This window comes from Barbus barbus (assembly GCF_936440315.1).
Source record: "Barbus barbus genome assembly, chromosome: 44".
In the NCBI taxonomy this organism is placed as follows: Eukaryota; Metazoa; Chordata; class Actinopteri; order Cypriniformes; family Cyprinidae; genus Barbus; species Barbus barbus.
In genome coordinates, this window is record NC_136722.1 from 23,228,711 (window position 1) to 23,242,570 (window position 13,860).

General features: G+C 36.3%; 1 protein-coding gene across 3 annotated transcripts; it reads left to right on the forward strand.

Annotated features, from left to right (window-relative positions):
- Nucleotides 1-544: 544 nt before the first annotated feature.
- On the forward strand, nt 545-13,473 carry LOC306863047 (GATOR2 complex protein WDR24-like). Of its 3 annotated transcripts, none has more exons than XM_079406206.1 (13): nt 545-594; nt 3,232-3,310; nt 3,497-3,604; nt 4,791-5,151; nt 5,460-5,637; nt 6,586-7,010; nt 8,050-8,315; nt 8,774-8,883; nt 8,979-9,079; nt 10,037-10,141; nt 10,536-10,873; nt 11,467-11,651; nt 12,940-13,473. In XM_079406206.1, exons 3-13 carry the CDS (start codon nt 3,503-3,505, stop codon nt 13,106-13,108), a joined length of 2,340 nt encoding a protein of 779 aa, XP_079262332.1. In that variant the 5' UTR covers nt 545-594; nt 3,232-3,310; nt 3,497-3,502; the 3' UTR covers nt 13,109-13,473. The 3 variants fall into 3 exon arrangements, with proteins under 3 accessions (XP_079262332.1, XP_079262334.1, XP_079262333.1); XM_079406208.1 differs by having other exon boundaries at nt 10,539-10,873; XM_079406207.1 differs by lacking the exon at nt 545-594 and adding an exon at nt 2,612-2,727.
- The last annotated feature ends 387 nt before the right edge of the window (nt 13,474-13,860 follow it).

Here is a 13,860-nt window from a genome sequence, read left to right on the forward strand (position 1 = left end):
CTGCATGTAAAGTTGTAAAACTGCATGGTAATGTGTAGGCAAAATTATTACAATATTTTTTTATTTATAATCTAACAATATGCATAACATATAACATGCTATTTTACATTTATTAAGCAATTTGTCATTTATATCATTATTATTAATATGCAAATGCTGCAATGAACATAAAAATGCATTTTTGGTGTGTGCTTGTAAGAACTCAAAGCATCTGTCCAGCTGCCAGTTTTCCAGATGTCTTGCCCTTCACAGCTGCCTTGGCTTCTACTACAGTCCAGTATTCTCCACACGGCTGGATCCTCAGTTATACAGGCTCTCATTCACAGACATGACTGACGGAGAGAATGCCAACACAACAGTTCCTTCATAACATTAACAAACAAATATAGCACGCGACACAACAGCATATTATCATACCAGGATGTGTTATGACAAATATGCCTCTGTGTGAGGAGTTATCATGCAGCTCTCCTAAAGTGTGACTGAACTGAAGAAGCAGCGCGCCATGCGACCGGAGGTGACGTCAGCCGCGAAAGTAAACAATGATTCTACATCCGCTTCTCGTGATGAACGGACACGTTTGTTTTTAAAAGGGTAAGTTATTTCAGCGATATCTAAACTCATATTACAGGCTGTATTACTGACTCGTGCTGCGTGAACGGAGCTGTTTTTAAAGCAGCGTGGCACTTTTGTGACCGAAACACAAACTTACGCATATTTACTACATATATAATATTCCTGGCATAAGATACAGCTGTATTATCAATGTGTTGCAAAATGTATTACATTTTTATCATCTCGATTCTCGAAGCACCAATCGCCCAGTATGCTTGAGGTGAATAAAAACCCTTATATAAAATCATTAAAGATTTACTCAACATGCACTGTAGTAATAAATATAATAGTTCAAGTTCAAGTCAGCTTTATTGTCAATTCTTCCACATGTACAGTACATACATACAGAGAATTGAAATTGCATTACTCTCAGACCCTTGGTGCATACAGTTAACATTAAACACGTTCAGATACAGATAAATACAGTTTAAACATATGTACATACAACTATACAATTATACAAATGAGGATATTGTAGAAAAAAATAAGAATTAGATCGATAAAGTGGCATAAGGCGCATGGCAGATAGAGTGCAAAACCAGTTAAGTAAACAACACTGTGTAGATATATTTGTAGTGCAAAAGAGCTTATCAGTCTGAGGACATTGTAGAAAATAAAAACAAGAGAGATAGATAAAGTGCACATGGCAGAATAGATGGAGTGCAAACCAGTTGAATGTACAAAAACAAAACTGTGCAGATGTTTTGTTTTGTTATGAGTGTAGTGCAAGAAGAGCTTATCAGTCTGTTAAAGTGACAAGTCGAAGTGACTGTTCGGATAGTTTTTGTCAGACTATCCGAAGAGGTAATTTGCAGTCAATGTTGGATGGGTAGTGATCAGCCAATGCTGCACAAGTGACAGGTGCCGGTCACAGTTTGTTGGTCGTGGGGGGGTGGGGGGGGGGGGGGGTGTCACAGAGTCAGAGTTCCTAGTGTGTTGCTGTGTTAAATGGGGGTGAAAGAGGGGAGGGGGGGCAAGGACGGGAGGGAGTTCAGCTTCCTGACAGCCTGATGTATGAAGCTGTCCTTCAGTCTGCTGGTCCTCGCCTGGAGACTCCGCAGTCTCCTCCCTGATGGCAGCAGACTGAAGAAGCTGTGTGTCGGGTGGGTGGGATCGCCTGCAATGCGAAGGGCTTTGCGGGTGAGACGGGTGCTGTAGATGTCCTGGAGGGAGGGGAGAGAGACACCAACGATCTTCTCAGCTGCTCTCACTATGCGCTGAAGTGACTTGCGGCAGGATGCGTTGCAAGCGCCATACCACACAGTGATGCAGCTAGTCAGGATGCTCTCGATGGTGCCTGTGTAGAAGGTGCACATGATGGGGGCCGGGGCTCTGGCTCTTCTGAGTTTGCGGAGGAAGTAGAGACGCTGCTGTGCTTTCTTGGCCAGTGCTACAGTGTTGTTAGTCCAGGAGAGGTCCTCAGTGATGTGCACACCCAGGAACTTGGTGCTGCTCACTCTCTCCACAGTCGCACCGTTGATGGTCAGAGGGGCATGCTGAGTGTGTACTCTCCTGAAGTCAACAACAATCTCCTTCGTCTTCTTCACGTTCAGAGAGAGATTGTTGTCACTGCACCACCCGGCCAGGCGGCTCACCTCGCTCCTGTAGTTTGTCTCATCTCTGTTGCTGATGAGACCCACCACAGTCGTGTCATCCGCAAACTTAATGAAAATGTTGGAGTTGTGTGATGGTGTGCAGTCGTGGGTCAGCAGAGTGAAGAGGAGGGGGCTCAGCACACATCCTTGGGGCGCCCCAGTGTTCAGTGTGATGGTGCTGGATGTGTTACTGCCGACCCGTACTGCTTGAGGTCTCCCGGTCAGGAAGTCCAACAGCCAGTTGCACAGAGAGGTGCTGAGCCCCAGCTGGACCAGTTTGTGAGTGAGCTGTTGAGGGATGATTGTGTTGAATGCTGAACTGAAGTCTATGAACAGCATCCTGACATATGAGTCTTTTTTCTCCAGATGTGTGAGGGCTGGGTGGAGGGCAGTGGTGATGGCATCATCGGTCGAGCGGTTGGACCTATATGCAAACTGGAAGGGGTCCAGGGAGGGGGGGAGGACAGACTTGATGTGGTGCAAGACTAGCCGTTCAAAGCACTTCATGAGGATGGGAGTGAGTGCTATTGGACGGTAGTCATTGAAGCAGGATGGAGATGACTTATAGCTAATGCTATAATAATAGCATTAGCAAAATCTATTGTGTCTATATTGTATCTATTTGTCTATATATATATATAACTTTTACATTTCACTTATTTTTTATTATTTATTTATTTTATTTATTAGTATTATTTTAAAAAATTTTTTTACCGATATCACTTTTACATTTCACTTATTTTTATTATTTATTTATTTTATTTATTAGTATTATTATTATTTTTTTTACCGATATCACTTTTACATTTCACTTATTTTTATTATTTATTTATTTTATTTATTAGTATTATTTTTATTTTATTTTTTTACCGATATCACTTTTACATTTCATTTATTTATTTAATTATTTTTTTGCTGTTGCTGCCTTGTCGGTGTGTCATTTCGTATTAAGATGTTAATGTGTGTGTGAAATAATAAATGCATTAATGGAATGTGTTTGCTGTGTCTCATTTTCTCATAGGTTTTGGTGTGGAGTCAGTGAATGAGCAACAGAAAGGTTATTTAGAAAACCTCAACAGAACAGGCTTTGGACACAAAGCGTAAGTGTGAACCTCTCGCTTTATTACTGTATTTACTACATCGCCTCTATGAGATGTTCATTCATATTGATGAATCTGTCCTCCACCTGCTGGCCATAGAAGGAACTGCAGCAGCTCTTTTAGTTATATCGCTTCTCTTTCTTTGTGTTTCCACCTCTGTTTGCTCTCTTTCTCTTGATTTTGCAGCTTGAGATGGAGAAGATGACCAGGGTCAGCCCTATCAGTGGCTGTACCATGTTTTGCCACCTGGATGCACCTGCCAACGCCATCAGCGTGTGTCGGGATGCCACGCAGGTGAAAATGAGACACAAACACAAGCCAAAATGCCCAATTACATTTTTCTACTCAAATCTTTTTTTTTTGTGATGGTTCACATGACCAATATAAAATTACTACAATAACTTTTATATTTATATAATTTATAGTAAAGCAGTATTTAAATTTATATTATTTATTAAATTATTTATTATTATTTAATGTCTTAAATTTATATATTTTAGTCATTTATATTATATTAATATGAAAATTAATATTAGTATTTAATCTGTCAGTGAATAATATCAGTTATAATTGTCAATAATTAATATTCACTTTCAAAATATGAATTTTTGGATACTAATAATTTTATAAGATCAGAAAATTATTTCGGGTGATGTTTGCTAGGCAAAATATTTTAAATATTTGCACGTGTAAAATGTATTAATTTATATTTATTTTTATTAATTTATTGTTTAAAACGTGTATGATGTAATTGTATATAATGTAGTAATTTATATATGCAAGTTATATGATTATTAATATGTAAATTATATTAAATTGGTAAGTCACTAATATCAATAAATAATTCAATCTCAATAATAAATATTAATATTCAAAATATTATTTTTGGGTAATGTCATTAGATATAGTTAACTTGCTATTGATCACAACATGTTTCAGGTGGTGGTTCCCATTCAAAATATTTTAAATATTTTAATTTTGATAATTTGTCATTACGTTTTCAAAGATCTATTATTGTTCATATTTATTGCTATACATTAATTTATTTTATATATATATATATATATATATATATATATATGCTTAAGTGATTTATTTGTAATTTATATGATTATTAAATATGTAAATAAAGATTCAATCTGTCAATGACTAATATAAATGATTAATAATTAAATAATTAATTGTCAATAATAAATATTCACATTCAAAATACTAGTTATTACATACAGTTAATTTGGGATCGATCACTAGGGTGATCAGGTGGTGTTTGCTGAGGGAAAAAGTCTAAATAAACAAAATATTTATATACATATATGTGTGTGTGTGTGTGTGTATATATATATATTTTAGAAGATAGCACCTTTTGTTTGAACCCACCCATTAGTAAATATTTGTCATTTAAATGATTAGTAGTATGTAAATTAATATTCAGTCTGTCATTAGATACAGTTAACTTGTCATTGATCACCACATGTTTCAGGTGGTGGTTGCCGGGCGAAATATTTTCAAGATTTACGGTCTGGAGGAAGACGGTTTCGTGGAGCGGCTGAACCTGCGCGTGGGACGCAAACCCTCGCTGAACTTCAGCTGCGCGGACGTCATGTGGCATCAGATGGAGGAGAACCTGCTGGCCACCGCCGCCACTAACGGAGCCGTGGTGACGTGGAATCTGGCGCGGCCCTGCCGTAACAAACAGGAGCAGCTGTTCACCGAACACAAGCGCACGGTCAATAAAGTCTGTTTTCACCCCACTGAGGTCAACATGCTGCTGTCCGGCTCTCAGGACGGATTCATGAAGTGTTTTGACCTGCGCAAGAAGGAGAGCGTCAGCACCTTTTCTGGTATGTGCAGATGAGCGTCTCTGACTCTGTATATATGACATTTCAGCCAAAAGGACATCAACTTGACATAGTCACCGCTGATCAGCTATAACTAAATATAATGTAGAAACTTTAATTTTCTGTAAAGCTGCTTTGCAACAATTTGCATCGTGAAAAGCTTGATTTACACATTATAAAGCCACAAAACATCATCCAAACACCTATTTTCAATGCACTTTAATGAGAAGCACATCTGGAGCATTTTAGACTCTAAATCTGATGCTACACAGAGACTGAACACAACATGAACACCAGTTTGTGTTTTACAGGCCAGTCTGAGAGCGTGAGAGATGTGCAGTTCAGTATTAAGGATTATTTCACGTTCGCGGCCTCGTTCGAGAATGGAAACGTGCAGCTGTGGGACATTCGCAGACCCGACCGATACGAGAGAATGTTCACCGCACACACCGGACCCGTCTTCTGCTGTGACTGGCACCCCGAGGACAAGTGTGTGCACACTCAACTAAACTAATAATAATAATACTTTTTATTAAAATCTTATCATTTGTATTGGAATAGCATGTAGCTTCACAGGTCAGCACTTTAAAAATAAATAAAAAAAACAACAGCTATAAAACGAAAATAGGAACATAAAATGAGGAAATAATAATAATAACAACAGTAAAATTTAAAATAATAATTTAAACTTAAAAAAGTGAACATGTAAAAAAGAGAAATAAAATTAGAAGAATATAATATATTATAATATAATAATATGAGCTCAGAATATAATAACTAGTATGGTATTATTGTTATTATTATTATTACAGAAAAATACTAAATGATTTAAGAAAAAAGAGAAAACTGAAAATTAAAAAAGGACAAAATGAAAAGAAAATAATATTAATAATAGTAATGATGATAATAATAATTAAATCTCTAAATAGAAAACCTAAAGAATTTAACAAAAGTTTTTAAAAGGTAACATTTTTACTGTAATATTATAGTCAAATTAAAATTCTAAACTTATGCTTAAAGTGAACATTTCAAAAAAGGAAAATAAAATTTGGGAAATAATAATAAAATTATTAATACATTATTGTTATTATTGTAAGAATTTTCTAAATAATGACTTATGAAACATAAAACGTGAACATTTAAAAAAAAAGACAAATGATTGAAATAATCATTTAAATAATAATAATAGCAACAACAATTGTAAAATTCCTAAACTTAAAGAAAAGTGAAAATGAAAAAAAGGAAGATGAAATAAGAAGAAAGTAATGATAACAGTCCAGTTTCTTCAAAACAAAAACTTCTACTTAATAAATACTCAAAAGCTAACTTTGTTTGCCTAATTTTAGTTGGTAAATGTTACACATTTTTCATCCTCGTGGATTTTTCCTCAATCTCTCAGGCTCTGTTTTGTATATAACGCTTGTCTCTGTCTTGTAGGGGTTGGCTCGCCACGGGCGGACGTGACAAGATGGTGAAAGTCTGGGACATGTCGACCAACCGTGTGAAGGAGATCTACTGCGTTCAGACCATAGCGTCGGTGGCCAGGGTGAAGTGGCGTCCGGAGCGCCGATATCACCTGGCCACCTGCTCCATGATGGTGGATCACAACATCTACGTGTGGGACGTCCGCCGGCCGTTCATCCCCTTCGCCACCTTCGAGGAACACAAAGACGTGACCACAGGAATCGTGTGGCGGCACCAGCACGACCCCTACTTCCTGCTGTCGGGGTCCAAGGACAGTACGCTGTACCAGCACATGTTTAAAGACGCCAGCAGACCCGTGGACCGCGCCAATCCTGAGGGACTCTGCTTTGGGCTGTTCGGAGACCTGGCGTTTGCTGCTAAAGAGAGTCTGATGACCGGTGAGTGACCGGACTGTGGTGTTGTTGTGGGTCAAATTGAACCACATTGATTTCCATGCAGTTCGCCAAAAACCGACAAAACAGAAAACTATGGAAGCCCTTTTCTGACACCGAATAAAAAAATTTAAAAAGGTAATTGCAAGTTTTTGTCTCGTAATTCAGATTTTTTTTGTGAATGTCAACACATCCAAGGAAGAAGCACCAAAATATCAATATTGACTGTGAAACGTGCTTTTGGTCTGCTCAATATTTCATGTCATGAGTTATTATCAGGACAAACTCTTATTGTGACTTTTTTCTTAGAGCTGTGAGATATAAACTCGTAATTGCATGTTATAAAGTCAGATTCGCAAGATATAAACTTTTGAGAACATATCAGTCTTTTTCCCCCCTCAATTGTGAGTTTAAATCCCACAATTCTGAGCAAAAAGTCACAATTGTGAGTTTATATTATTATTATTATTTAGTCATTTAGCAGACGCTTTTATCGACTTACAAATGAGGACAACAGAAGCAATCAATTTTAAACACAAGTTTATCACACAGTACGGACGTTATAACTCGCATCTGTGAGTTTATAGTACACAATTATGAGAAAACTTTGCAATTACCTTTTTTATTCAGAGGCGGAAGTGGGCTTCCATAGAAAACCTCTAGTTTGTTAGAGACTCAAAAATATAAAATGTGAGAAATTGAATAATTCCCATCTATTTTATTGCTATTTCTATTGTGTTAGGGTGCAATTTGAAAGAAGAATCAAGGTACGCACATCCAAAAATGTCTTGGCCAGGTGCAAGATCAAAGAGTATCATCAAAAAATAGAAAAAAGATCTGCAGTGCACACTGTTAATCTCCCTTTATTCAAAAAAATGCAAAGGTAGCAACGTTTTTTTTTATGATGTTACAATATTTATTTATTTATTGTACTTCCTCTGCCTTTTTCTCAAACCCTTGTAAGTGTGTAATTATTAGTTTCTCGTGCTTTTTCGGTGTTGATACTACATTGTATCTCTTAACCGAACATTGTATTTCTTTATAGCTCCCCAGTCTGTAGGGGACGTGGGGCGTAAAACCTACCCGGGTGGCGATCGGCGGTACCCCATCTTCTTCTTCAAGAAGCCCGATGTGACGGAGCAGTTTGCGCAGGTGTCGAGCGCGCTCAGTGTGTTTGAGAGCGAAGCGGGCAGCAGCGTCGGGATGGACTGGTTCATTAACACCGCACAGAGTTACCTGCTGAGCGGGAAACCCTTCGCCGAAGTCTGTGAGCACAACGCTCAAGTCGCCAAGAGACTCAATAGACTGCAGGCACGGATGGATTTTGTATTTTAACCTTTTATTTGTCAGCTGAACTACAATACTTTTTTTTGAACTACAAAAGTCCCCCCTTGATATTTTAAGTTAATATCTCAGTGATTTTAGACCATATTTGCATGTTTATGGTTCTCTGTTATTGGTTTTCTTACTTAATAAACTTAATAAAAAATAAAATATTCCTGATATGTGTTAACTAAAAATAAATATTTAAAAAAGTAAAAAAATTAATTCATACATTTTGCAATAATAAAAAAAAAAAAATTATTTAGTGCATAAGACCAGTATAAAATTATCTAATGTAGGCTTCCATGTTTATTTTTTTTATTTAATACATATTTTTATGATTAATATTTAAAGATTAGCTTTTCATTAATTCACAAATCCCCTGTAGTTTCCATTACAAACCCTATTTTACAGAAGCTTTTTTGTTATGTTTTTATACTATACAGGAATCAACCACATGGACAATGCTGCGAATCATGTTTTCAGAGCCGGCTAATCCGTCCTTGTCAACCAATCACAATCTGAATAAATCAGGAAACCTCCCGCTCGTCAACAGGTACTGATATTACCACATGTGATTTTTCATTTCTGAATACAAACTCTAATACCGTTCATCGACTCTTTATCTTTTACCTGCTTCCTGTACTACAGCTTCAGTATGAAGGAGATGAGCGCTGCTCTCAATGAGAGAAACAAAGAAAACAGACAAGACAACCTCCACAGCCTGGAGACCAACCTCAACAACAATGACGGTGAGACACAGACATATAAACACGCAGCACTTCCTGATGAGAAACTGATGAGACACCAGTAAAAGAAATGCAACATGTGCCAATATACAATCAGCTAGATTGTGTTTACATAGCAAACTCTGTGCTTGCTCTCACAAAGCTTCTGCGTTCCCCAAAGAAATGTTGACTTCGATCACAAAACATTGCGAATGCAAAGTTTCTCATATGTAAGAGTGAAGTGACGTGACATACTGCCAGACGGGAAGGGATGGGACTCCCAAAAATAATGATTCTTTCATCATTCAAACCTTCTATGACTGACATTGAGCAACGGATTCAGTTTAAGTCTATTCCTCCAGAAAACCAATCGTATGACTTCAGAAGACGGAATATACAGTACTACACAAGTCATATGGGGTCCTTTTATGGTGCATTTTCAACTTGGAGCAACTTAGACATTCTGCTAAACTTCTGCTTTTATGTTCCACAGAAGACATAAAGGTCTGGTTTCACACACAGTGCTAAGATTGGGCCATAGTTCAATAAGGACATTTAAATACGGTAATTTTTATAAACGTGCCTTAGAAAAAACACTTACTTGAGACAAAACAAAAGCATTGATATATTTAAGATCAATCACTGCAAGTTTCTTTCAGTTTAAACAGCTCAGAGTTACATTGTTGTCTGGGACTAGGCTTAAGCTTTGTTTCTGAAACTGGGGGAAAGTCATACAGATTGGGAGCGACCTGTAAATGATGAGAGAATCGTAATTTTTCGGTGAATTAACCCTTTAAACACTTAAGGGTTAATGAGTTGCCTCAGTTATTATAAAGATGGATTTCGATTTGTGATTATGTAATAATATGTACTGTAGTACGTACTCCTCCAGCGTCCCCACGGTCTTCAGCTGTCAATCCAGATTTTCAGCTGTCAGGAAATCCTTACAAACAGCGTATAAAGATGTGTTTTTGTGTGCAGAGAACGAGGAGACGGAGGGCAGCGAGGGTCAGGCGGAGTATCTGTTTGGAGACGCTGAGCTGGACGACGATGATCTCTACAGCATTGAGCACGACAACCATGCAGGTTGGTCAACACATCCCAGGAAGAAGCACCAAAATGTCAATATTGACTGTGAAACGTGCTTTTGGTCTGCTCAATATTTCATGTCATGAGTTATTATCAGGACAAACTCTTAAGCTTTATAAGATGGATCCAGAAAAACTTGTATAGTTTCTTTTAAAAGTACATTTAAATAATCTTTTGTAGAATTTTATGTACAAAACTTTTTTATAATTGCTTTAAATTTTTGTATTGTGTACTACGGTATTGATTTTCTAATGTATAATCTTTGTTTACCATGAAATCGTCAGCCTGTGAAGGTGATGTGGCAATAGAAATTAAGTCAAGTCAACACATCCAAACACAACTCTCAGTCATAGGTGTAAAAAGTCAAATGAAAAGACTGTGGTCTCTCCAGCAGAGGAACCCGAGTACCTGCTCCCTCAGGAGGCGTTCCCGTTACGGCACGAGATCATGGACCATCCCTCGGCCCCGGAGCCGGTGCAGGAGAAGCCCGAGTCGCCCCACGTCAGCGGGAGCGAAGCCGAGAGCACGTGTCTGACTTCCATGGAGTCCTTCCGTCTCATTTCCGTCTCGCAGCTGCTGTTCTCGCCTCACCTGCCGCCCAAGTTCTTCTGCCCCATCGTGAAGGAGATGCTGTGTTACTACGCCGAGCAGGGTGACGTGCAGATGGCCGTGTCCGTGCTGATCGTACTGGGCGACCGCATCCGTAAGGAGATCGACGAGCTCACGCAGGTGAAAAAAACACTCACTTTGACAAGAAGTGTAGGTTTCTTCATGTGGGCTGTATCCGAAATGGCCCCCTATACAGCCATTTTTAGTGGTATCCGAAACCATAGTGGACGTTCTCAAGTGCACTCTCATTCAATCCCACAATGCACCACAAAAACGAGTATACAACCGATGTATACTAAACAGCTAGCGATAACCCATAATGCACTGTGAGAGTCGCGGGCCGAATGAATACCCACGTCTCGCCAGAAGATGGCATTCACAGCTGAATCATCCGTTCGTTTGAGAAGCGCTTTTCCACGGTGTAATACAACGTAATACAACACAGGTACAAATTCATAGTAAATTGACTATTAAATTGTTTAACTAGGCTTTATACATAATTTCCGTGACAGAGTTCAAGATAAATCCTTTAATCTTACTACTGGAGCTGCCCGTTAAACAGCAATGATTAAACTCAGTGTCCGAATTCACTTACTCATTTTTATTCACTCCTTCAAGTGAACTGTATGAGTGGACTAGTGTAGGGAATAGTGAATGAGGGTATAGAGGGGATACAGCCGTGATGTTTTAATCTGTGTGCGTTTGTGTTTCAGGAGCACTGGTACATGTCCTACATCGACCTGCTGCAGCGCTTCGAGCTGTGGAACGTCAGCAATGAGGTGATCAAACTGAGCACGTGCGGCGCCATCATGTGTCTGAATCAAGCCTCCACCACCTTACACATCAACTGCAGCAACTGCAAAAGACCAATGAGCAACAAGGGCTGGATTTGTGACCGGTACGACTTCCAATCCCTGACTTTTATCTGTTTTTTTTCCTTTGTCAAGTCAAAATTCAACTAAGCTGTGAGTTCCAGTCCTTTAGTCCTTTATCTGATGTGTTTAAAGCTCATTTAAAGGTGTTTTTTTTTTTCTCTTTTAATATTTATGGAAATGTTTACATGTCTTTTATAAACAACTTAAATTAATATATATTTATTATAAAATTAAAATTATAATCTACCGTATTACAAATGTATTCTAATTAATTTTTTATGATATCCTTTATTCATTATAATTTATATAAAAATATAATTTGGAAAAATAATTGCTCTCTCTCTCTCTCTCTATATATATATATATATATATATATATATATACACACACACACACACAATTTGGGTCCACTAAATAAAATTAATATATTTAATTTTCAATTCTAATTATAAATAAATATGTTATTATAAAATTGATTAATTACAAAATAGATTATTATAAAATTGTATAATAAATATAATAAATTTATCATGAATGGATTATAATTTATGTACTATTATATCACATATTAATTTATTTGAGTTATTATAAATAAAAATATTATCATTTGGAAAAATTGCTAATATTTTAGAGAATTTTACACAATTTGGGTCCACTTTATAAATAAGTAAAATTAATATATTTAGTTTTAATAAACATTAAATTAAAATATTATCAATTGGAAAAAAATCACTAAAATTTTTTAGACTTTTACACTATATATGTCCACTTTATAAGTTTAAAAAAATATTTTTAATTTATAATTATGATTTATTTTTATTATATATATATATATATATATATATATATATATATATATATATATACATTTATATATACAATAATTATGATTTATTATAAATGTTTATTATAATTTACTATTATATCACTTATTAATTAATTTGATTTAATCTATTATAAATTAAATAAATCAAATTAAAATATCATCATAATATTTTAGAGAATTTCACACACTTTAGGTCCACTTTATAAATAAATCAAATGAATAGATTTAATTTTAAATTATAATTATAAATATTTTATTATAATATTTAAAATAAAGTATAATAAAATAATTTATTAAATGTTTATGTATTTATTATAATTGATTTAATATTATATAACTTATCAACTAATTGTTTATCATATTTATTATATATATATATATATATATATATATATATATATTAAATTAAAATCTTATCATTTGAAAAAAATGTGGAATATATTTATTGATTGTGTTTTTTGTGTATGTATTTGAACCCTTCACAGGTGCCACCAGTGTGCGAGCGTGTGTGCGGTGTGTCATCACGTGGTCAAAGGCTTGTTTGTGTGGTGTCAGGGCTGCAGTCACGGAGGACACCTGGAGCATGTGATGGAGTGGCTTAAACAGTCCAAACACTGTCCGGCCGGCTGCGGACACCTGTGTGAATACACCTGACACACACACACACACACACTCAACGCACTGGACTCTCTCTAGTAGAGGAGCAATCAGGCTGCTACTTGTGAGGAAAAATACGTAAAACTAATGATTAGATGATAATCAAACACAAAGGGAATCTGTACACAATCAAATGTGTACTAAAAACAATCAGCCAACTCTTATTTTTTTTAGTTTTTGAAGATTTTGTTTTATAAATACGGTCTAATGTATATAAGAGACGCACTTGCTTTGGGAATGTGATTCATTCACCTTGAAAATATTCTTGAAAATTGTGTAAATGAAGAACACATTGCATTGAAATCAGATTTATTTTAAAAGAAACACTGGTGTTTGCCAATAAAACCAGTCTTTACTAATCACCTCTGTGGGTTTACATTTACATTTATTCATTTAGCTGACGCTTTTATCCAAAGCGACTTACAATTGCTATATATGTCAGAGGTCGCACGCCTCTGGAGCAACTAGGGGTTAAGTGTCTTGCTCAGGGACACATTGGTGTCTCACAGTGGATTCGAACCCGGGTCTCTCACACCAAAGGCATGTGTCTTATCCACTGCGCCATCACCACCCCTTTTTTTTGTGTACATGAAGGCACATAAACATTAAAAACAACTTTTTGGGGGGCAGAATTTGATCTAAATGTAAGCTGATTATATAAAACAATAATAATAATGGATTTTTTTTCAGTTACATAATATTAAACAAAGTGCCAGTATTATAAAAAAGATAAATGCAAGCTTTTTTCA

Excerpts from the sequence above, each read along its gene's own strand:
- LOC306863047 (XM_079406206.1), top strand. The coding sequence starts at position 3,503 with ATGGAGAAGATGACCAGGGTCAGCCCTATCAGTGGCTGTACCATGTTT. Across the intron at positions 7,011-8,049 it reads TAAAGAGAGTCTGATGACCG|CTCCCCAGTCTGTAGGGGAC; the intron begins GTGAGTGACCGG and ends ATTTCTTTATAG. Across the intron at positions 10,874-11,466 it reads AGATCGACGAGCTCACGCAG|GAGCACTGGTACATGTCCTA; the intron begins GTGAAAAAAACA and ends TTTGTGTTTCAG.